The sequence below is a fragment of the Hesperophylax consimilis genome, chromosome 3, assembly GCF_061612785.1.
Source record: "Hesperophylax consimilis isolate HC1 chromosome 3, BYU_Hcon_1.0, whole genome shotgun sequence".
In the NCBI taxonomy this organism is placed as follows: Eukaryota; Metazoa; Arthropoda; class Insecta; order Trichoptera; family Limnephilidae; genus Hesperophylax; species Hesperophylax consimilis.
In genome coordinates this window covers 25,090,981-25,117,386 of record NC_142838.1, presented here as the reverse complement: position 1 = coordinate 25,117,386, position 26,406 = coordinate 25,090,981, and the positions used below count along the sequence as shown (strand labels likewise).

The following is a 26,406-nucleotide window of genomic DNA, read 5'->3' as shown; positions in this document are numbered from 1 at the left end:
ACCTAATTCTAACTGGTAGTTCTGTGAACAGTTGGTAGACATGGCGTCTCCCATCTAATTTTATCTTATTTAATAAATTAAAACCAAAATTTCCTCTGTATTCATAAGATTTGTAAGTAGGTACTTAATTACCTACCTACTTAATAAAAAACCATAAATTGTTTATGTACATTTTTTATTTAAAAAAAGGAATTATATTAATTGTCGAAAGAAATGTTACCATTTCAATAAAAACTCTTTTTACTTCAGGGCGGTAGCTACCACAATATAGATATGAGCGTTCCAATTTCCAATTTTTTCATCGATTTTCATATAATTACTTTCTCAACCTGACAAATTTATTTATGTATATTTATATATAATAAATAAAAATGTTCATTTATTTGTTCAAAATCTTACATCTGATTGCTTCGAAATTTTGACACAACGTTGCATTCGAATACGCAAGTGTTTTTATACACTATATAGATGTCAATTGTGACATGTAAAATCAAGCTTTTTTGCGCCACCTGTTGGACGTAAAAGCAACACGCGCTATTGTTTCTCTATCAGCACAGACAGACTGTGCCACAGTAACGCTCTACGGGTTACAGCTAGGTTGTAATATTTTTTTAAGAGCTAAAAACTGAAAGTATTCAAGAGAAGTATGTTACAAATCTGCAGAAATTCGGAAAGGGGGGTCGTAAGTAGTTATGCATGGTCCCTACCATATCACCCCAAAGCTGCGCATGGTCGGGGTGCGCCCCAGGGCGTGTGGGGCACAGCAAGTGCAGCCAGCCGGGGCGTGGGGGGCGCAGCGGCAGCACGCGGCGGTGCACGGCGCAACGGGGGTCGCGGCCCAGTGCCAGGGCTGCGGCAGCCAATGCTCTCCCCGCACGCGGTTGTTGAAGGGCTCGCACTGGCACCGGAACTGGCTGCAGCAGGGCCCCCAGACCCTCCGCCCAGTCGATGTATTCAGACCTACAAAAAGAGTTGCTGGATTGTTTACTATGTAAGAATTTAAAATTGAAATTAATTTTGTGGTATCTAATGACCAGAAAATCGATGATCAGCGCCATAAAATTTTTTGACGGTTCCCCAAACTCTCTTGATCAGTCGTCATTCATTTTTAATGTTGATATTTTTTTCTCACATTACTTCCAACGAAAAGATACTTGGGTATACTTAAAAGAATTCATGAGCTGCTCTTTCATAGATGCCGCTAATTTAATTATTTTATGTAGAAACACTTCTTGGAAGTTATGTTTTAAAATATTAAGACGAAATATTTGTTTGTGCCCGTACGTATGCAATATGAATAAAAAGTTCATATTACGTATGTAATACGAACAATAATTTGTCTTAATATTTTAAAGCATAACTTGCAAAATGTGTTTTTCCTAAAATAATTAAATTAGCACCGTCGACGAATGCATAGATTATAATATATTCCGTTTTGGTAAAACTGTAGATACTTCAAGATTTTGAGTAAAAGACTAGCTCGATAATTAAGGTATTTTTATTTTTAAGATGAGGAATAAATTATCTATGACGATTTAAAATGTCAATTTTCGATTTGATTGAATCAATAATCAAAAGTTTATCAATAGAATAAAATTTAAGTAAGTTTTTTAGTAAGACCATAAATGTTCCACACAATTTTAACGGTATTCATAGTTTGTGAAAATTCCCCATTCGCATAAATTATTAATGTGTTGACTACATGTTATGACTATTGATGGTAACTTACATGTATTTGATAACATTCGCAAAGCAAACGAGGTCCTTATCATCGGTCCAGGCAATTTCACTTCCAGCCACCATCAGAAGGTTGTTTGTCACCTCCATTTCTTCAGCCGCGGAATATTGTGAGGAAGAATCGTTGCGTACATTCTTTGCCATTTCCGCAGTCATATGGAATATGTTATTGTTGTGGGCTTCTTCTTCGTCTTGAATGGAAGCCGCGTCGCTTTCTCTCGTCGGGCTTATCGGAGGGGTGTAGGAAATGGTGGGGATAGTGGCGAGGGTAGAAGGAGTAGAGAAGGTTGTGGGATCTGCAAATGGCGAACATAATGCAGGAGTATCAGACGGTGACTCTGATCTGAACGAGGTATGCAGGGAGTGGGTGGCCGGGGTACCGAAGGGAGACGTATTATTTGAAATAACGGGTGAAACATTTGCCGAGGAAATGGAAGGACATCCGGATGCACGCCGTGCACGGCGTGAAGCTAGAGTCGCTGGGGGAGAGTTCCCGACAGATATTGCCGGAGAAGCGTACATTATAGGAGTTGGAGGAGGAGACGACGTTACACCATCAGTCTGTAAGCGAACTGTGGGTATTGCAATCGGCGATGAGTTTGTTGGCGTGGGGAGTTGTGAAGTGGATCCGAACTTGCGGGAATCTGCAGGATGTTGGCTGCCTTCCTCAGGCGGGGGAGGGAGCTGATGCAAAGCGGCCAAACAGGCAGCGGCCAGGTTGGGCAGTACGCGAGGATGAGGGCAGATGGGGCCCGCACCATGCACGGAGCTCACCCATGCGTGCACTACCTCTTCACCACCATTTTGATGATTGAGGGCACTGAAAAAAATCATTCAGTTTGAGAGATGAAGTCTTAGTCCTTAGTTCTAAGTTATTAGTGTCAAATTCTCCCTTAACAGCCAATACAAGGTCCATGAACTCTCCAAGAAATTGGTTCAAGATCAGGTACTCAAAGAATAACAGCAACTCTTTTTTTCTTTTGGAATTACATTAAATTCTAATCTCTTTGTCAGATTTCACCAGGAATCTAAAGACCCCGTATCAACCAGATACTCATTTCTGCAAGGTCTATCTAGGAAGACATACACAGTGTTATTATCCAGCAGGTCTTGAGATGAATTATTCCATTACTCTGATGCTAGCCAAACTTCGATAGGAAAGGGCGTCAGAAGACCCTGACGATGTCACTGAACCTGGACAGAGGACATGATATAGGGTTTATATAAATATGTATGGTTTACCTTATGTACTCTTGAACGAGCCGCCTGAGGTGGGGCGCCTTGCCGAAGTCGACGTTGTGCTTGAGGATGCGCGCGGCCACCTGCGCGAGCGTGTCCCTGAGGCGGGGCGAGCGCGGGTGCGCGCGACAGTGGCGGGCGAGCGCGGCGGCCAGCGAGGCGGGCAGCGGCGCGGCGGCCAGCAACGGGCCCGCCGCGCGCAGTGCGGCACCACTGCTGTCGTCGCCACCGCTCCAGCGCTGTTCCTGCTCAATAGGATACAGCACACTTAATATGGGGTTGTCGGTTGGGGTGTTTCACATAATCACATACATTCAAATGTAAATCTATTGATCACATAATTAAAATACCCTTGAAGGTCCCAAATATGTATTGCATTTTTTTTAAAAATAATTTGTTTTAATAACCCATGCCATAAATTACATAACTTTAAATAAAGAAATGAAATATGTTACAGTCCTTGGCTAAAATGACTTTTGAAACCGTCAAGGCCGATGTTGAAAATGTCACCATAGCTCTTGTCATGATATGCTGGGCCAGAACGTCCGTTTTGCCTTGTAGAATAGTGATAGAATACCAGTTAACAAGACTCCAAAAAGCATAACCAGTAAAAGCGACCCAGAGGCAGACCGAGGAAGAGATGAATAGACTGTGCAGAAGAGGACAAGAAAGACTGGGGACTGGAGAGCATTTGTGGAGGAGGACAAATCCTACCCTGAGATCATCAAGCGCCTAAATGAGGATATAAATCGCCCATCTCAATTTTAAATCGCTCTGAAAGGAGCAGCTGCCATAAGTATAGGTACATAGTACTTTCTGGTACCTACATGAAATGACAAGAAACTGACATAGACACTAGTATTAACCACAACTCCCAGAAATAAAGATTGAATAAAGCAAATGAACATAATATATTACATCTGCCAGTAACTGAGAGATAATAAAACAAATGGACATAATATTTTACATCTGCCAGTAACTGAGAGATAATAAAACAAATGAACATAATATATTAACTCTGCCAGTAATTGAAAGATAATATAACAAATGAACATAATATATTACATCTGCCAGTAACTGGGAGATAATAAAACAAATGGACATAATATTTTACATCTGTCAGTAACTGAGAGATAATAAAACAAATGAACATAATATATTAACTCTGCCAGTAATTGAAAGATAATAAAACAAATGAACATAATATATTACATCTGCCAGTAACTGAGAGATAATAAAACAAATGGACATAATATTTTACATCTGCCAGTAACTGAGAGATAATAAAACAAATGAACATAATATATTAACTCTGCCAGTAATTGAAAGATAATAAAACAAATGAACATAATATATTACATCTGCCAGTAACTGAGAGATAATAAAACAAATGGACATAATATTTTACATCTGCCAGTAACTGAGAGATAAAAAAAAATAACATAATATATTACCTCTGCCAGTAATTGAGAGATAATTTCCAAAGGCTCGCTGGTAATAGATTCGTCCTGAAGCGGAGTACACATAACATAGTCCACCATGTTCTGTAATAAAAAATAAAAAATTAATAACAATTCATTATCATATAATTATTATTGAATATTTGCAATGAAACATAAAACTTTTATTTACCCTTAGTTCTTTCAGGACAACTTCCTTCCGTGTACTCTGCAGAAGAATATTCCGATATTTATATAGGTTTCTCTGGAAACAACATATTATACAATCAATAAATGAGTTATTAATGTCAGAAAAAACGTATTTTTAAAGGTTGGTATGAAGGACAAATTTAATTTACCTTCCATTGGATCGAGTGAAACCATTGATCTCTGGTGTAAGCATTCTTTGCCTGAAAGAAAAAAAAAACTATATATATACATAATATATGTTGGCTAGCATTTTGACAATACTTGTAGAAAATAATAGAGGGCGCTGCAATCATAAATGCGTGATGCACAACCTTTTTAGCTAAAGGTACAATTTACGTAATAATCATTGACAAATGTTACACTGTCATCAAATGGCCAATCAGCGCCATTTTTTTTGACAGTTGGAAGGCCCCCTTTAATCGCTGATTCTAAGTCCGTTTCAGCTTTTGAACAAATTGTGATCAGCAGCAGAGGATACGCACCTAGAATCGGCGTTTAACGGAGAATGTAGAAAAGTGGCTATGTCACATGAATTTCTGAAAAACAACTTGGCCTGATTTTATGAATTTCTGGGGTGCAAATCGGTTCGAATTTCTAAAAATACCCACCTTCAATACACTTTGGAAATCATTTAGGACATTAAGTATGGTTAGAATAAAGTATTTACATTTTCTCATCAAGGGTTTTCAAATTAGAATTAAAGCAAACAATTTGATTTATTATCACATGGGCCCACTTGCCGCGGGTTGTGCATCAATGCTTTAAATGGCATAAAGATATATTTTAGAATATCATAATATAAAGTACCTACCTAACCATGGGCATATTTAATAATTTATAAGGCAGGAAATAAAATAAGTAGGTACATAAAGCATTACTGAATTAAAATTAGAACAATAAACAAACGAACTCAATAAGACGACGTTCTTTTGGCAGACAAATGAAACTGCCGATGCCGTGAAAAAAGTTCACTGCGTTTTTGCTTGCTTTTGTGAATTCGATGAGATACGGAGATATTTAAATAAATAGTATTTGCGAAAATGTGGATTGTGAAGAATGCGCTGATTTATCTACTCCTTTTACTGCCGTTTATATCAGGACAAGCATTTGAGAGCACGGTTAGTATCATAATTTTCTATTAATTTTTGCAAACAGGAAATAATATAATTGGTTTTATTTTATAAATGTAACTAACTAGCCACTACACACCATCACCGTTTTCCCGTAGAGCTATGCAGAGAGAATGGACCGCCAAACAACTCAGTCGTGACAAACACTCCGTGTCTCAGATGTATCTATTCTTATGTTATCCTGACTCTTGACTATTTGATTCACTTGATTGTGTTGTCTTCTTTGGGCGTCCCCGACTTCTTCCATCATTCACATTCGCGTCATATATTCTCATTACACTATTTTGTTCGTTCTTCCGCTACATATACCTAAACCATCTAAGCGTTACTTTCTTAAATTTATTTATTACGCTTATATCAGCCTTGCATTATTTCAGAACATATTTTCGTACGGTCAAACATGGTTTATCACACATACGCCTCGGAGATCTCATTTCTAAAGCATTCAGTCTAATTTTAACCATCCTCTGCCAGTTCCATACGTGGTGGATATTTATGAGAGTTAATATTTTCAGCATTTCATTATGGACTAGCTGTGGACTAGTGGACTAATGTGTGCTAGCTTCGCTTTTTCAGTATTTCTCTGTTTGAATCAGTTCCTTCTTTAAACAATATTATTTATGTTTTATTTTATTAATGAAATATGTAAAATTACAGGTGATTATTTTGAAATACGAAAAAGGCTCATTATTTCACGGCGAGTTATGCACTGGATCACAACTGGACAATGGTGGTGTAGTTACCCATAAGGAATGTTTCGACAGCTTTTCGAAACTGCATGGGGCTGTAGGAATTTCCAGGTGAATATATTAATTTTAAAATATTGTGTAATTTGTATGTTGTGTGAAAGTATGCCCTCCCGAAAGCAAACGGAGCCTTTTAAACCGGCATTTTAGTCGCTAGACAATGTTTCTATTATCGCAAATAAAAATTATGTCCATACCTATAATTTCCGTAAATTTATGCTGGTATAAACCCCCAATTTAACATCAAATTTGCAGAACAGCATGTCGTCTTATCACCCTTCGATTTGCAAAACGCAAGCATGCTGTCCTGCAAGTTTTTTCTGCAAATCGGATCGTGAGTAGAGGCTAATAGTTATCGCATGTTAGAATTTATGGCATCTTTGGGTATTGTGTGTGGTGTGAGTTGAATAATTGTTTTGTTTGTATTAATTTCAGGCTCAGTGACAACACTCATGAAGTAAGGTTCTTCAAATCCTGTGTTTCGTTTGAGGGGTGGACGGTGTTGACGACTGGGAGGCCGTTCACCTGGCAGGCTAACTCTGCGTCCCGATCCAAGCGAAGCCAGATAGAAAAATCCCCTTGCTTCTTTGATATGATCATCGACGAACCATTTATCAGCACGGTGAGTACCCTATATTATTATAATATTTAATGTGAATACCGCACTGTCCGGCCATTGGAACTATGGCATCCCCAAATGGGTTATGTTTTCAGACTGGAGTGAGCGGAGAAGGGTAGGAGATCGCTGCACGATGCACATAGATATGCACACAATAATACACACAACCCTTGACAAGTGTCGTTCGCTTCAACTTTGAAATCGAAGTCAGTGTAGAAGTAGGTAACAAATAATTGTTTGTTTTCAGGATCCGAAAAGGGGAAATTTAATGTGCGGCAGAGAACTAGAAGCAATATTTTCCCAATCCGGAAAGGAGTGGCTTTTGAGGCAAATACACAGCAACTTTACAGTATGTTTAAAGAAAAAAAATAACAAATGCAAGGATGGAAGACTAAATGAAAAAAAATTTGCTGAATTTAATAACAAAGGTTTTAGGAAACAAATTAAGTTGGGTTTGAGTAGACACCCCGACAGATTTAAAAACAAATTGGTTCGAATGAATAATGGTGATATTTTTTATTTGGGGTACCAAATGCACATTTATCACAATATGTATGTTGTAGAAACGCGGCAAGGGAAACCAGTTGACCTTGCCATACATGTGCGCTTTAATCCCGAATCTATAAAGGCATTATTAGGAGCAGATTCTAGCGACTATAACGCGTACAGGGTGAAACGCCTTATCGCTCCAACACCTACTCTCTCAAATGTTTCACAACCGGAAACGTTAACAAATTATACAACTTCTGCTCTAGAAAACAAAAGCGCTATTATTTTAGATTCTGCCGTAAAAACACCCCGACAAGGTCTTTCAAACGATTCTACCAAAATAATTCGTTCAACAAAGGATTTGAAAGAGAGTTCGGCCAACAATGTTACGGGCGCAAAATCACTATTAGGAAACTCGACCTTCAATTTTACCGATACTCCTAACAGAACTTCTAAACGTTATGAGCGAATTGAAACATCTGATGAAGGTAAACACGAACCTTCTGCAACAAAGATAAAGCCCAACCCCCCTTTGGATTATCTAAATAACACGGAAACTATGAATGACACTGATCATGGTAAAGTGAGAGAAAGAGATTTACCCGTTATAAGGTACGTACGAAAAGAGGAATTTACAACCACGATAGAGAAGTCGGCGGAAAATTATGCACAAGGAAAATTATCTGCAAGGACACTAGATTCGACGACTAACATCACAGATATCCCCCCTCAATCAAATGAATCGACTCTGGCAGCAGAATTCATACAAGTTGCAGAAAGATCAGGTGGCGTGGAAATCAGAGAACGCGGATATCCCATTTCAATGTCTGTAAGGAAAGAAGGTTCAAAAACCAACGCAACAGTAGAATTAGCAGATAATCACATTACACTAGGAAATATATCTGCAGCGACAGAGGTATCCTTGGGCTTATCAAGTATATCAGCAGCTCCGAAGCAGGGAACCGTACGAATCGAAAATAGTTCAGCTGACAGTAAAGTCAGAGCTCGCGGTATTTCCATTTCAAGGCCTGAAATGGAAACACAAAATAATCTTCACAGTTCAGATGACACTGATAAAGATTATGGTAAAGTGGAGGAAGAAGGTATTCCCAATTTAAGGCTTGTAACAAATGAATCTTTCCCGAGAACAGGACCAAGGTACGTTAACAAACCGATTTTACAAGACTATATCATCCAGCGCAACGGAACCTCAAGAAATACCGCGAAAAAGTCGGCGCACAAAGATAAACGGACCGAGGATGGGGAGGATTACTCCAACTTGATGTACCGCGAGGGCGAGGTTGATGAAGACGAAGAAGAATATCTTTCAACAGATGACGGATCTTCTATGAGGAAGAGTCGCGCTAGTTCTCAGGAGTTTCATCCTACATTCATATTAATTACTTTTATAATACGCCTCTTTTCTGGTTTTACTAGTGGGGTATTCTAATTGTAATTTCTGATTTAAAACTTATATTAAACGGTAATATAAGTGATTAAATTAATAATCTTATTATGTCATGAACCATTATAGAAATTCGTTTGATTTGTTTTTTAGCTACTCACTTTGTCTCTGAAATTTAGTTTTCACGTTTAAATTTCTTCACAATCGACTTTAACAGTTCTTTTTTGACAAACATGGGAACCAACATAACTCGTTTTTTTATTTTATAATTTTGATCCATGAATATGATTTTGTTTTATTTTGATTTAAGATCTAATGAATGGCTATTTTGATGTATACATTTTCAGAAATATAAAAAAATCGACTTTGCACGTAATTATCTTCTTTGCAAAGCGTTAAATATTAATTGCCATTAAAACCCTTGTTTTATTACAATGTAAGTAGACTGTAATTGCAAATGTGAATATTATGTAGAAGTTATTTTTATTTTAAAAAGTAAATTATTGCTCCTTTGCTCGTCTCATATTATTCGAGTGTGCCTAGATGCCTACGTAATGCTGCATATTAACAGGAGAAAATTTCCGCGAGCCAAACCACGAATTATGGGAAAGGAACGAAGCAACCGCAAACGACTCACGCGACGATATTCGACGTACGCGAAACGCCGCTTGCGATTGCTTCGCTCCTTTTCCATAATTCGTGGTTCATCGTGGCGAGGAATTTTAGAGACACCCGGGTTCTCCAAGTGCTATACATTGCGTTGGTTAGGAGTAGACTTGAGAGTGGGTCGGGGGTTTGGAGCCCACATCAGGTGAAGTATTCCCCCATGTTGGAGAGAGTGCAGAAGAAATTTCTGAGACTCCTCTACCTGAGGGAGTATGGCTACTACCCCTGGCTCCATCCTACTAACTTTCTCTTGGGCATGTTCGGTATGAACCATCTACGGGTCAGAAGAGATGTGCATATTGTATCACACTTCTTCAAACTGATTCGTGGATGGTTTGAAAATCCGACTATCATGGAGAGTATTAGGACGGGTTGTTTCGGAGAATTTGAACAATTCATCAAATTTCAAAGTTCATTTCCGGGTTCTGTGAAAGTACTGTTCAAGTTCTGTTTTAATTTCAGTTTTGTAAAGCAACTAGCCTATAATGATATAATGACAGAACTTGAACAGGACTTTCACAGAACCCGGAAATGAACTTTGAAATTTGATGAATTGTTCAAATTCTCCGAAACAACCCGTCCTTAGTCTCTATGTTCCTGATGGTTATCTCCGTCACCGACAGCATAGACTGTGCCATCTCCCGGCCTGCAGGACTAACTTGCCAATGGTCATGCCATGCCGGTGGGGAGAGCAGTCTGTTGAACAGAATCAATTCGGATATCGATATATTTAGCTGAAGGTGAAGCTGCCTTTAAAAGGCAAGCTCTATTGATGCTGGTATAGTTGATACATCGCTTACTTATTATGTAATACCATTTTACAAATGTACTTAAAAACGAATTAAAATATAATTTTGTAATATTTTTAAAGGAATAAACTAATTGAATTGAATTGAAATTGAATTGAAATCTCGTGGAAATTTTCTTCTTTTTATGTGCAGTATTCGATGGCACAATAAACATGATGAGTATTTCTTTCATAATTATAAATATGTATTTTTGTTTTCAAATTTGGGTATTATGTTAGTAAATAAATAGAAATCCACCCATCATCTTATTATTCGGATGTCCCTGGGCCTCTGGGACATTGATTGTTCGACTCATGTTTTTCTTAATAAATAATTTCAATTAATAATAAAGAAAAAGCAAAACTATTCTTTTTTATTTCAAATCATTATAAAAATAGACAGGATAATATGTCAGGACGTACTTAACAGTCTTTTACCGGCGATTTCTAAGTTCATTTGGAGTAAAAAAAGTACACGTTATTTTGCTGTCCTGTGACATTTTCAATTAAAATAAAGTCACCGGACAGTGAAATGAGGTCTACATTTTTATGGGTATGTCCTAATGATCCTGAGTACACGATAGACGTTTTAACCAGATTTGTTTTAAGAGGAACGGTTAACGGTTAAAAATATAGCAAATATCTAGTACGGTTAACGGTTAAAAATATAGCAAATATCTAGTACGGAGATGAGCTGTTTTATTTTTTTTAATAATTTATGTTGGCTTCCACCTATTAAGGGACATATAAAGTTTAGACTTTTTCTTAAAATTAGTTGCATCGAAGAACAACTAGCTGATGTACACGTTGCTGCGGGTTATCCTCAGGAGATAGACATATTATACCACTACGGACATTTCTGTAGGCCTTTTTAAGATACACAATTCCGTGATAAATTATTTTGATGTCTCTCATAAGGTTTAGCCAGCGTTACCAATGTAATCGCCGGAAATTTTTTTTAACGACTTGATAACAAAACATCGAATTTTCTCTACTTTCTATAGATATAATATACATGTTTTATATATATAAACCTTCCGGAAGGAATTCTCTAAATGATAGTGAAAACCCATCAAAATCCGGTAGTAGTTTAGAAGAACTAAGCGCACAAACAGACAGACGCGGATCGCGACTTTGATTTATACTATTAAGAGATACAGTGTATGATAGTAGACAAAGATACAGACGATTTTGAAAGAGTGACTAACATAAGCAGCACAGAGCTGGTATTATACCTTCCTATTCACATAATATCACATAATTTAAAAAACTAGGAACCTGTGTACAGTAAAAGCGGACGTTATTCACCATTTTTAAAGAACAGATTTTTAACAGAATCATATTATATCTTTATATTTAAAAATCACGTGTCACTGTGTTTGTACACGCTAATCTACGAAATCGCCCAACCGATTTCAGATCTAAAAAAAAAAAATTTTTTTTTGACGAAGATTTTTTTTCCTACAATTTTTTCATCCAAAAATACACAACTTCAAATTTTAACATCCCTACATAGAAAGCGGTCTGTGGCAGGACAACGTCTGCCCGGGCCCACTGGTATATATATATAATATTGTGTTGTAAAATATAAAACAATCCTTTAATGGTCTTTATTTTATTATTTAAAATAGCTAACACCCGTACCAGATCATCCTCTCCTTCCCTTTCTTAAAAAGACCCTCCAAATATGACATAGGCCCTTAGTGAAATTATTTTCCTCAGGGCCTCCTGTGTGGGGTTAGTGTAAAAATCATTTTTTAATGAGACGATTAAAGCTAATAAATAGTTGTAGTATTAGGACATGATAACAGAGTACCTATTTAAAATACGAAGAAAAAAATAAAATAAATACCTGCAATAGTAAAGAACCATCCCTGACGACAATCCTCAGGCAGTACTTGTGGCTGGCGTCCCAGCGAGAGATGGAGTACACTTCTTCCATACAGGTGTAGGGCAGGAGGGGCTCCAGGAATCCACAGGGCTGCAACCAAACCACACATCCAATACAATTCATATTACATTATAACAGATTAACCACAACGTCCACAACACATTTCAAATTTAAATATTATGTTCTACAAACAAAAAAAACTAGTTTTGTGGCAACATTTTAATTCAAAATAATAATTACTGAGGACGGGTTGTATAATCGTATATGTTTTATCAAATTTTCACACGACAAAATACAAGTTGATTTTCAAGTTCTGTGAAGGTTCTATTCTATTGTCCAAATTCTGCGAAACAACCCGTCCTTAGTTTAAACCCAAGGTTCGTAGACTATGTAAGTTAAATACGTTTTCTTCGAACCTTGGTTTCGACTACTTTTATTGCTTAAACTTACTTTTATTGGCGAAGGGATGGGTGGATTGTAAAAATGTTTTCTGATTACTTATAATATTTAAATTCTTCTTTACACTATTTCTAATTTCTAAAAATCAATCTTATGATTTTAACAATGGTGTAGAAATTTTACATTGTAATATTAATGTTACCTATCCGTTAAGATAAGCTGGAAATTTTAGAAGCGTACCCTGATGAAGTGAGCATTGCTCACGAAACATGTGGATTGTATCTAAGCAGAGATGTGCAAAATGGGTACCCAAAACCATTTGAAATGCAAAATGGAAATGGGTCAAAACTTTTCCATTTGAAAATGCAAAATGCAAAATGGTTTTTAGAAAAGCATTTCAAATGCAAAATACCTATTTTCAAAATGCATTGAAAATGCAAAATGGTTTCTCAGGTCAAACAATTAAAATAATTATAGAATTTTTAAACAGTTTTGTCATTTAATAATGGACATCAATGTAGAACAAACATTATACATGATGGTAAATCCAAAAACACCACGACTACAGATTATGAAACCACAAAAAATTTGCGCGGGACTAATGTTGCCAATGTAAAAACATAGAAACTGTATCTAACATTTAGTATTACAGCGTCATGGCCCCATGTTCAGTATTTTTTGTAATGGTATCACTCAATTGCCAGGGCTCCTATCAGGGAGCAACTTCACAAATGGAAATTATCTCTCATAGCGAGGTTGAGGACCGACTGATATTTGGGGCTTATGAAAAAAAGATGAGTAGAGATAGTAGGAAGAATGTTGCAAAAAGCATTTAAAATGGAAAATGCATTGAGAAAAGCATTTAAAATGCAAAATGCAAAATGGTTTTAAGAAAAGCAAATAAAATGCAAAATGGAAAATACCCATTTTGCATTTTGCATTTCCATTTGAAATGGATTTATTTGAAATAAAGCACATCTCTGTATCTAAGCAATAAAAATGGATTATTATTTTTAATTTAAATTTTAAATATGTATGAGAATTAGAGAAAAATCACTCTCATTGCGCTTTGCTATAAACACAATGGGCACTTTTCACATTATTTATTAATCATTTAGATTAAAATAAAAAAAATTGAATAGGTCCACATGAAATAATCTCACAAGGCATGTGTTTGTTTATAATTAAATTTTCAGTAGTTCTTCACACTGATTAGGACACAATAACTAATTAAACATCACGCCGTTTCACCGCAGTGGTAGGACGAGAGGATGGACCGCCAAACAATTCTGTCTTGGCGTACACTTTATTCATATACCATCTCATTCATGCTCTTCTGTTTCTGATTCTTGATTCAAGTGTCAAGTACTCGTAAATGATTCACTAGACATGTATATAGCGGATGGACGGAGAAAGGAGCCCCAGAAGAAGATAACGACGGGAAATTTAAAGGTAGAAGAATCGAGGCCCCCGCGAAAGACATGGCACAAAGTGAACCAAAAGAGTAAGATCACAGAAGAGTGTTAAATGTGAATAAATCAAGACAGTGTTTTTTATGTATGTCCTCTCTAGTTAAACAGTGAAACTGAAAAAATCCTGTACATGCTCAGTAATATTAAGGTACTTCTGGGGGTGGAATGTTTCGTAAAACCAGAGTATTATATTATTTTACCAGCGCAGATCCGTGAATAATCACGGAAAAGTCAAGGTGCTATTGCGTATTAATATCTCGTCGAATCGTGTTCCACTGGATTATAGGTAAATTTTTCGAAAAACAATTCTTCGAAAATCAATTCTAAGAAATACACATTTTTCGAAGTCTAACAATTCTAAGAATTCACATTCTATTACGACTAATAGCCATTTTTGCACCGAAAAAATATTACCAACTAGCTGTAGCCCGCCACGCATTGATGTGGCTCAGTTTCTCTGTTCAGATAGAGAAACAAAAGCTCGTATTGCATTCATGTCCAACATATGGCGCTGTTTAAAAATAAACAAACATGTTTGTCCAACAGATGGCGCTGTTTTTTTAAAAAAATCACGTGTATCCAACAGATGGCGCTGCTTTTTAAACAAATCATGGCCTCCTGTGTGGCGTTGATGTAAATGAAAAAGAAGAGTTGAGATTTTCGAAGAATTGATTTTCGAAAAAGCTAATTTCGAAGACAACGTTAGAAAGTTACCACCCAGAAGTGTGCGGGGACCGGATTCGGTATTTTCTGGTCGTTCAGCGTTAGAGCGATGGAGGACAAATTTAAGGTAAAAAAGTGGATTTTTTCGCTACCTGTCTCTTCTGAATATAATACATCAATGGGGATAGTCTGAATTCTCAACAAATCAGCCCCAATTACGAAAATTAATAATATTATATTGTAGGTACCTAATTTATCGCATGTCTGAATTCAGGAAGTCTTTGGTACTAAAATTAAACTTTCATGACAAGTTCTAGAGCCCATTGAACCAGATTTACATACCGACAGACATAATCACAACCGAAATAGTGAATTTTATATTGGGACACTCACCCCATGAAGTGATTTATTGTGGTATATTTATTGGGCCGCTCAATTCCTCCAGCCTTGAATTTGGCAGACAATGGGGTCAGAGATTATCATATTATTACACTATCTAGTAAGACGTCATTAGTTATGACATGCAATAAGTATTATTACACGTATCCAGTAAGAAGTCATTAGTAATACTTGTAATGAGTAATGAATAAGTCAGTTTACACTATTGTGAGAAAAAATCAAGTCATTTCCACTCGATTGTTCAGAAGCATGAATTATCACAAATGGTAAAATGTGTATTCGATCATTTTATAGCCACTTATTGTTATATATAGACAGATACTAATTTCATATCATATTGCTGAAAGTACTTATTAAAAATATACATTTGCCTTAGGATCATTGCCCTTTCAAAGAAGAAATTTACCTATCGAATGTTAGTAAACTTGAAAAATTACGACATCTATGTAATGACATTGTAAAAAAAACTCATGTCAAGCTAAAAACACAAATTCATGTAAGCATCCGTCGTGCATTTGAACGAAACAAACAATTTTGTTACCGACTTAATCGCTTGTCTGGCTTTGTAGTTCCAATTTAGGAAATTAGAAGTTCATTGAACTTGAATAATGTTACGCATTACGCAGGAATATTTCACATTACTTACTTATCCACGCACCAACAACCGTAATTATTATGTTTAATTAAGATTTTAGAATTATTTTTTATTTTTGTACAATGTTAACCTTCATAAAATTATAATTTAGTTTATCCCAATTGTCCCCGCAGCCAGTGGCACTATTGCATTTACAGTGTTGTGAGACTGAAGGGAGTAGGATAGGGAAAGAGATGGAGAAGATGAAGGTTTGGATGTACCTGGTTATTCAGATGAGGTAATCAAACGTGGCTAAAACATCAAGCTTCTTTTCGATTCTGAATAGTGGTCCCTCACCATATAATATACATCTTCCACAATAATGTTAGATTTTTATATGTGAAAACGGGTCTGATTTGATGTCACACACAAACACACAAACACACACACACACACACAGACACACACACACATATTATTAAAGTTTTTTTTCTTTATTCAATGTATTATGGAGTTTATTACAAATGTTTTGTATTTTGTAACCACACACTAGACATACAAAGTACCTACGATAAAAAACTTTTCGTCGTTAATGAATGTAATTTTTTTATTTTTTATTTGGTACAATATTTTTTTACATTTCAAAGTTTTCCAGTAATGTTGGCCTCACTGGGTGGCTTGCCCGTGGTGAGGCCTTATTAATTACTGATGAATAACGTCCCGTGTGCTTAAACTAAATAAAAATGTTTAACCAAGAACGCCACGATCATTGACAGGATCAGGGCAATTCAGGATGGCTATTCAAAACCTCAACAGTTCAATTGGCTCATAATCTTATAAAAAATCCTTTATACTATTCAACCACAATCCACATGCACGTACACTGTGTACAGCATTTTTTCGTCAACTAAAGGGGTACAAAAACTTTTGGAACCGGATCTATTTAACAGTATATATTTTATAGCCTACCAGTAACCGATTTTTTTAAAATTTGACATAAAAATGCCAACTTCCGACCCGATTTATTCGAAAACAAGGTCTAACATAAACCACCAGGTCCAAAAATCTCTGAAGGCGGCGCGGCTAAAATGGCCGGTGAACCCCAACACTGTGGTCGCCGTTACAGCTGACGATGTAGATATCGCCCTCACTTCAACAAAAGCTGGGAAAGCAGCTGGATGTGATGGAGTTCTCCCAGACTTTCTGAAACATGCTGGACCACGGACAAAAATATGGATCGCAAAACTATTTACTGAAATTTTCAAAACTGGAGAAATACCAAATACCTGGAGAAAGTCTAAAGTTATTGCGATCCTCAAACCCAACAAGCCAGCAGAGGATCCGAACAGCTACCGGCCAATTTCACTTTTAAGTACCATGTACAAACTTCTTGAGCGAGTTGTGCTCCGCAGACTTACTCCAATTTTGGAGAAAGTGGTCCCACAAGAGCAAGCTGGCTTCAGACCAGGCCGTAACTGCTGCGATCAGGTGTTAGCACTGACAACACACATTGAATCTGGTTTCCAGAAACGGCTGAAGACTGCGGCAGCGTTCATTGATCTCTCTGCGGCCTACGACACGGTGTGGCACAAAGGCCTCCTTGTTAAACTGTACGACACCATAGAGGATGGCAACACAGTACGACTCATTGAGCAACTGCTAACTGGCCGTACCTTCAGGGTTTTTCTAGGAGGGCGAAAAAGCAAAAAAATACCCCTCAATAATGGCCTTGCCCAGGGCTCAGTGCTGGCCCCATCGCTATTTAACATCTACACTCGAGACCTCCCTCACACTGAAGGCAGAAAATTTGCTTACGCAGATGACATCGCCGTCACAGCTCAAGCCAAAACCCTTAAAGCAGCAGAAGTTATCCTCAATTCTGACCTAAAGGCTTTGGAAGAATATTTCCTCAATTGGCGACTAAAGCCAAATGGGTCGAAAACAGTTGCGACAGCTTTTCATCTTAGCAATTCACAAGCGGATGCCAAACTCTGTGTTCAGTTTGATGGAAAAAATATTTACCATGACCCCCACCCCCGCTATCTCGGAGTTACTTTGGACAGGAGCTTGAACTACCGGCAACACATGGAAACAGTGGGTAAAAAAACCAGGACAAGGCTTAACTTAGTTAATAAGCTAGCTGGAACTAGCTGGGGATGCGACGCCAACACGCTCAGAACAGCATCCATTGCCCTGGTTTTCTCAACGGCTGAATACTGTGCTCCAGTATGGGCTAGAAGCGCCCACACTTCCATGGTAGACGTTCAGCTTAATGCCACAATGCGAACCGTCAGCGGGACCTAAAATCTACTCCTCTCCCTTGGCTCCCCATACTTGCAAACATAACCACGCCAAACATCAGGCGAGAAATTGCAACACTGAGGGAATACAAGAAGGCGCTGCAAAAAAGCGCAATACCTCTACACGAAGATGTCGTCTCCCACCCGGCATGCCGCTTGAAGTCCCGAAAGCCCTTCTGGGCGGAAGGAGAGAGGCTCCTCCGACTACCTCTCACCCCAGAAGATAGGTGGAAACTTGAGTGGCAAACGGCCAACGTGGGAAATGCCCATCTCATACAGGACCCCACCGAGAGACAGCCTGGGTTCTCACTGCCTCGCAAAACCTGGTCCGCCATCAATAGGTTAAGGTGCTCCCATAGCCGCTGTGCCCACATGATGCACAGATGGGGCCTTAAAGAGTCGGCGATGTGTGAATGTGGTGCGGTGCAGACTACCGAACATGTGGTCAACGAATGCCCGCTCCATTCATTCCCCGGCGGGATTGATGAGGTCCACATGGCGACGCCTGAGGCCCTAAAATGGCTCGCAGATCTAGATGTCCCCCTCTGACCCCCCACCATACGAAAGAAGAAGAAGAATTCGAAAACGAATGCTCAAATCAACTCACTCAAGCGATCACCAGCTTTCCGCTTGTACTATGAGTTTCTGGACACTGTGATAATAGAAACAAGAGAGATGGGTCATGAAACATTATTATGAAATGGCGCGCACATGAATGTCGCCAATATCGCTCACCAATACTACCGCAAACTTATATAGCGCCACTACGCCTTCTGCCTACACACTAAACGCAATTATAACTTTCATTGACTCCGCCGCATTGATAATTCTTGCTGTTCAATAGACGTTTTATTACCCAAGGAAAGGTACAAAATGCCAAAATGTTGAAAAATTAGAACTGATTGATCCACTCAACAACTTGTGTTTAATTTTTTTTTGATAGAATTAGATATTTGAACACGATTGAATTTTGAACTGTTATTTTTGAAAATTGTTCAAAGCATTTCAATTTTAAGCATTTTGTAGAAATAACCGGATATATCTTGTTATAAGAATTCGAGTGATTTTTCATAGTTAATTTTCCTATTTTATTTATTATTATTATTTTTTTTTTTACAGTATTACCGCACAAGAGTCCCAACTGCTCCCGTCTGGAGCCAGTGAGACTATGGCATCCCCAATTGGGGTATGTTGTGAGGCTGAGGGTATTGGGGAGGGGAGGGAGATGGGGAAGAGGAAGGTGGGGAAGTACCTGGCTATTCAGATCTGGTCACCAAACACGGCTAAAGCCATTTCAAGCAACGTTTCAATTCTGAATGGTGGTCTTACACCAGGGCGATACTGAGAGTATCTTCCACTCTGGAACGTGCCGCAAATATACTATATATTATTTTTAATTAATTAATTGTGAAATATATTAATTGTGAAATAACACAAATTAATCAAATAAAATTTATTTGCGCACGCCGGGTTCGAACCCGCGACCTTCGGATCTGTAGTCAAAAGCGTATACCACTAGACCACGCCGGCCGTCGTGATCGTTGTCTATTTTATATAATAGACAACGATTAGAAGACATAAATAATACAGATAAGATTCCCAAGGTCACAGTTTATGACGCGGTGAGGTCTGACGTACGTAATGCACTTTACGAGAAAAAGATTGAATACAACATACCTATACGCTGCACGACAAACGCTGTCTTGAGAAAAACGTTAACACGTCATGTACAAGGCAGGAAATCGAGAGGAAACCTACTTGCCAGCTGTTTATTTAAACGGGCGTCCTAACAATATTGACTTCCACCTCCAAACGCAGAAATGCTGATGAAAGTCTGTCGGCGACTTACTATGTGAGTGAGACAACAAAGCCATCTTCAACGCCCACACTTTGGCGAAGTGCATTGTTTGCAAGTTTATTAACAACATCCCTGCAAGTGCGATCTATACCCATTTGAAAGAAAACTAATGTGGCCAATCTGAATGTGTTTTGACCGGTGGAAAGGTTTGATCAATTTCATCCGAAGTAAAGGGAAAATAGACCTTACTTTGGCCGTACAGGCAATCACACTTCTTTCGTTTTATCTCTCCAGTGATTATATATGTTACAGCCAAAGTAATAAATCCGGATATTATATATACTATCCAGCCATTATTTATAATGTCTAACCAATTTAGACAAAGTGATCATTGACACAGAATTAATCACATTAACTAGCAATTTTATTTAATATCTTCGAAGACTTGAAAGTAATAAAACAAGTAGGTATAGGTAAAGATTATACAATTATATATCAATTTGACTTTGATTTATACAGTAAATTTAAACTAGGTTGGGTTATTATAGCTTAGGTTAAGTTAGGTTGGGTAATGATAGGTTAGGTTAGGTTGGGTTATTATAGGTTAGCGTAGGTTGGGTTAGGTTGGGTTAGGTTAGGTTATGATAGGTTAGGTTGGGTTATTATAGGTTACGTTAGGATAGGGGGGTAACAAGTCAGTTGGACCGTATTTATTACTTTGGCTAACTTTGACACGATATTATGAATAATATCCGGACAAAATGATTAGTTTATCACATTGTCTACACAATTTTGTAATTATATATAATGACCTTGTATAATGACATGTATCATAGCTATTTAATCACTATGACTGTAACATATATATTTAAACAATGTTGAGCTACACTTCTCATTTATAACCAAATGAGGTAATTTAAGATCGATTTATATTACTCATAACTGCGGTATAAATATTATACGGGCGTATAAGGTCGAGATAGTGTAAAACGTTACTAAGCTGTCAGATCAAGCGTTCCTATAAATATTGGCAGGTCCCTTCGTATAATCAGGATAGAGCTGGCAATATGAAGAATGCCCGAATTTGTTTTTCGCGAACTTTGACAAATCTCGATCTGTCGCGTAGTGAAAATGTAAAAAAAACAGATATGCCTATTTACAGCACTATCGGAAGAATGTTTTAAATCGATTTACTCGATTCCATTTATTCGACGCGTACACAAATTGGCCGAATTTCGATACAAATAAAATTAGACCGGGTCAATGACATTACAAATGTCATTATTTATGACATCTGAAGAAACGTGGTAAGTAGCAATAAACTCGAAATGCAAAAATGACAGTGTTTTTGAGGTTTGGAACAAAGTGACCACGCAAGAATATTTTAGATTTTAACCCGAGCAGTATACGGCCCTATTCTTCGTATCTATACCAACGCTGCAGCGGCGTATTAGGGAATCTTTATAAGTAAGATAGGAAAAGTTTAATTCCATCTCTGGAATCATGAAATTCTTCAATTTAAAAGATTTGCGCGAAACGCCCTGTATCAACCTATTCAACAATTTGAGGAAATAAATGGTAATGAAAGTAAAAATACTAAACATTTTTAGAAAAGCTTGTGAGAATAACAATTTTTGATTTTATTTAAAGACTAGAATATAATTACAAATGATGAAATATGTTTATATATGTATTAGTGGATCCCCGGAATGCTTCGCTATCGCTAATGTCTCTCTCGGGCGCCTCCAACTTCTTCCACCACTCACTACTGTATACCACAATGTTACTGTTAAAAAATTAGATTACATCGACTTTAAATCGACTCCGTATCTCATTACGGTGTAGAGTTATTGCGTTTAGTATTTCTCGGGCATCCCCGACTTCTACCAACTAAACATATCTGAACACTCCTGACATTAACATTTTCAGCGATATCGGTCGACTATTTATCGAGTTTTGTGATCACTAACATACGCAGGCTGATAGAAACCAGTTAGAATTTGTCTCAACCATTTGGAATGCATTTTATAATATAAGACGTTGTCCTGCCACAGACCGCCTTCGATGTAGGGAAGTTAAAGATTGTGGTTGTATGTATTTTTGAATGAGACATCTGAAAAAAAAAGAGAAATTTAAAAATCGGTTGAACGGTTTCGCAGATTAGCGTGTACGAACACAGTGACACGTGATTTTTATATATTAAAATAAGAGATGTAGAATATTTTCTTTTCAACTTGGATTGGATTGGATAGGGTTTTTTCAATAATTTCCACGACGATGTTTTAAAAATGATAGTTTTATTAATTATAATTCCTTAAGCCAAAATTTGATGGACTGAATGTAGCAATTTTTTGTCTGAGGGAGTTGATTATATAACTTTACAGCTAAAAAATCAGTGCTTCTTTGGCCAAAGGTAGTATTATTACACTTAGATATATTTAGTTTGCTCTGGTTTTATGGTTCCGTGAGGTGTTTGTCTCTGTATTTTAAGGTGATGTACCAGAATGTTTATTTTTATGATTATTTATCTTCATTCGTACATTGGTAGCCAAAAACGTCATTTGTTGATCTACGGAGCATGGCGACCACCTGGTCGAACAAATGTATGCGAATAGTAATGAATTAGCTGACGATTGAAAATAATTCATTGTTTCAATCACAAGACTGATTGCTTTGTTTGAAGTGGGAGACGAGGTTAAATAGTGGGTTGTGTTTTAACACATTATTATGCTTACATATTATCAAAATGATTCTCAACAAACGTCAGCATAAAAAAGTGCGGATCCTTGAAACTGAAACTGAACGTGGGTGGATCTATGGCTATATAATGTTCTATCTTCATGATGATAGATGTAAATATTATCTCTCAGCATTGTTTTAATGAGACGGAAAAAGATACTTATCAGCTGAATATCAATGATATACTTACACAAAACAATCAATTCTTAAATTATAGAAGTGGTAAGCACTAAATAGAAAAGTAATCAATTTTGTAGCAAAATCTGCAAAAAAAAATTATACCATTATTTCGAAATTAATAAACGTCAAACATTTCAGGTTTCAAATTTTTTCACAGAATTTGAACAACTCTTCGCATTTCGAAGTTAATTTTCAAGGTCTTTGAAATTTTAAAGTTAATTTGATGTATTGTAGAATTCTGCGGAACATCCCGTCCTCAGTTCTTTTTCTGTTTATAATCTGAATTAAAGTTATAATATTATTTATAAAACATATTGCCTACTCTCCCACGAATTAAATATATCAAACATTTCCCTTTTATCACAACAGATTTCTCTAATATAACACAATTATGAAAATAACTGTTACTTTGTTTATATCAAAATATGAAGGAAAATTGTTCAAGAAAGTAATTAACTAACTAACCATCACGCCTTTCCCGCAGGGCTAGGCAGAGAGGTCGGACCTCCAAAAAACTGGGTCATGGCACACATTCCTTGCCTCATTCACATTCAAGTATCTAGGTCGCTTGATCGTGCCATGTCTTCCTCGGACGTCCCCGACTTCTGCTACCATTCACATTTGCGTTTTATATTATCCTTACACTCCTTTCTTCACTCATTCGCTCTACATGCCCAAACCATCTAAGCGTCCCTTTCTTAATCTTACTCATTACGCTTATATCAGCCTTGCACGGATCTCCACGTTTCCCACACGATCTAAATGATTTTACCACACATAACCCTCAGGGATATCATTTCTACAGCATTCACTCAACTTTTATTCTCTACCAGTTCCATGCCTCACTTCCATACAACAGGGTGGGTACCAGTAAAATCAGACTGAACGTAGTATAAAGACAGTTGTAGAACCATAAACTAAAAAGTGTAAAAAGAGTGATACCTTTCTGATAATATATAGTGAATAACCTATGTAAAAAGAGTGATACCTTTCTGATAATATATAGTGAATAACCTATGTAAAAAGAGTGATACCTTTCTGATAATATATAGTGAATAACCTATGTAAAAAGAGTGATACCTTTGTGATAATATATAGTGACATAACCTATGTAAGAATGTCGATAATTAGGTCTTACTAAAATAATAGTAAAATTTATTAACATATTAATCTAATAATATATTTGTTAACGTATTGGATGACTGTATCTTTATAAAATGTTTGTTACTTGTATTTTTATTTTATGTATGTACGTATTTTTTGTTCATTGTAATCTTATTCTTATTATTTTTTCTATTTGTTCTAAATTATGCATCATGTCAAAATTAGACCACTTATACCTATGTAAAAGCCCCACGGGCGTAAAATGAATAATTAATAATTAAACTAAAAATTAATTTATTCGTTCGATAATTCCAATCATTCCAAGCACGCTCTATCGTATGATAGTTGGCAGTCCCTCTAATAACATACCCAAATATTCTGATAGTCGAATTGAATTAAAATTTTATTGTTCCTTTTGAGTGAGTGTGACGTCACCCCGTGCGTCACATGTACGTCACGCCGGCGATTTATGGCGCGGAGCGGTAGTTGTTCTACAACGCCAATTTACAACGGTATTCTTCTATCACATCATTACAATGTTAGTAGTTGGTACGAATATGGACGAATTCACCAAATTAATAAGAATTTTGGATTCTTTTCATGCAGTGGTAACGGGACCTCTAATAAATTAGGTCCTAAACATAAAAAGTTAAGTTGAGGCACCTCTTGCGAAAATGTTCTATATGCCTACGCCAATAACCTAAATTAGGTCCTTAGTACCAGAAAAATAAAATGTTTGTGTGGTCAAGGTTGTAAAATAGGATGGGACCATAGTATTTGTTCCAAGAAGATTATTTATTTAAACCTTTTAAAACCATCTTACCAAGAGTTTATCAGCAAAACCTGTTAATTCATTCTTTATAGGCCCTGCAATCTCGTTTTTAACCGGATTACCAACTGATTTGAAGTGATTCTTTAAAAAATAACAACACTTAATTTTCTCCTAGCATGATTTCTTCTTTGGTACCCTTCCCTATCAGGTGTTGACTTCCACCTGGGAAAACTTCACCCGCAGGCTACGGCCTGATATTGTTTTGGAAAATAAAAACATGTATATACCTACCTACACGTGTTTCCAATGTGTGAAGCAAAACCAAAACTGCAGGTACATTTCTTGAATTCATAGAAACAAAAGATTCTAAGCTATCCGTAAATGCCACAGAAAACATTAGTAAATTAATTTCCTTCGCCTAATTCGATAACTGGATAAAACAGAACATCACAAAAAATTGGTAAGATTAGTTGAGAGTAGTTTAAGTTTTAGTTATTTTTATTCAGTTTTCTGCTTCGTCACTGAACTGTTTTGTCATGGAACCGTCCAATTTAATTCATAAAATTGGCATTATTCCTGGGGTACCTAAGTTATTAAGCAATTGGACAAACAAACTGCGTGTTTTTTCATACCGTGCCGCGATAAGAGTACTGTTTCAATATTGAACTTGAAACGTAATATTCAGTCATCAGTTACATGTTATATCAGTAATCGTAATCACTAATCAGTAATACTCAGACAAGCTGTTGTATGTACACCAATACCAAATAGGTACTACGATATCGAGCCCCGAGTTATATTAACTGAAATACAATATACCAGATGAACCCTTCGCTTGTAAACAATCATGAAATCAATTCCAGATTGAAAAATACCCACAGGATCGCCTTGGTGAAAGACCACCATTCGGAATTGAAGTGACTTTATCCGTGTTTGATGACCAGTTACTTTCCCCGCCTTCCTCTTTTCAACTCTTTCTCCTCTCCACTACCTTCGGCCTCACGTCATACCCCAATCGAAGATGCCATAGTCGACAGTTCGGAGCAGTTGGGAGTCTTGTGTGGTATTCAAATAAAAATATATATTTATATAGATTCTGGACTGACGGACTGGTTAAAAAATCAACAATTATGAATTTTCTTCTCTCAATATCACTGTTATCTTAAATGAATGAACTTCATCTTTCACAAAACTAACCGAACCCACGAGGTGTGCGAAATCGTCATAATTTATTTAACGTTAGAATTCGGCAAATCCAAATATTTGAACAGGAAACAAATGTGGATTCTGGCGTGTGGTGAACCGCATTTGACGTAGTCTACGGTTCCGTAATTTACGGTCTAACAAGGCCTCGCCTGAACCGATTAGTGGATTTAATAATAACATTTATTAATTACCTTTTTATAACCTCTCAGTTCAAGCCGAAAACAGCAACATAATTAATCCAAAACTTTAGAAGGCATTTACTGGAATCTTGTTGAGGATGTTCTAGAAAGGACACAGATATAAAAACCATTGCGAAATTACCACAAGTTAAAAAAATAGACCCAGATAGGTCTTTGGTATTCATCGATCAAACATGCAGAAAGAATAATATTTTTTGCGTGTTAATTTAGAATGTCATTGAACCACGACATTTTCCTTTTCA

The 26,406-nt window shown here is 36.9% G+C and overlaps 1 protein-coding gene across 3 annotated transcripts in view; it reads right to left on the bottom strand.

The window, feature by feature from the left end:
• Nucleotides 1-26,406, bottom strand: part of LOC149425158 (C-Maf-inducing protein-like) — a 195,667-nt gene that overhangs the window by 13,882 nt on the left and 155,379 nt on the right. For all 3 annotated transcript variants that reach the window (XM_089649523.1, XM_089649530.1, XM_089649536.1), the window contains exons 4-10: nt 12,320-12,448; nt 4,775-4,825; nt 4,609-4,680; nt 4,431-4,520; nt 2,980-3,221; nt 1,730-2,557; nt 708-960 (exon numbers count right to left, since the gene is read on the bottom strand). In XM_089649523.1, the coding sequence (XP_089505649.1) occupies nt 708-960; nt 1,730-2,557; nt 2,980-3,221; nt 4,431-4,520; nt 4,609-4,680; nt 4,775-4,825; nt 12,320-12,448 (1,665 nt within the window). The remainder of the gene's footprint in view (nt 1-707; nt 961-1,729; nt 2,558-2,979; nt 3,222-4,430; nt 4,521-4,608; nt 4,681-4,774; nt 4,826-12,319; nt 12,449-26,406) is intronic.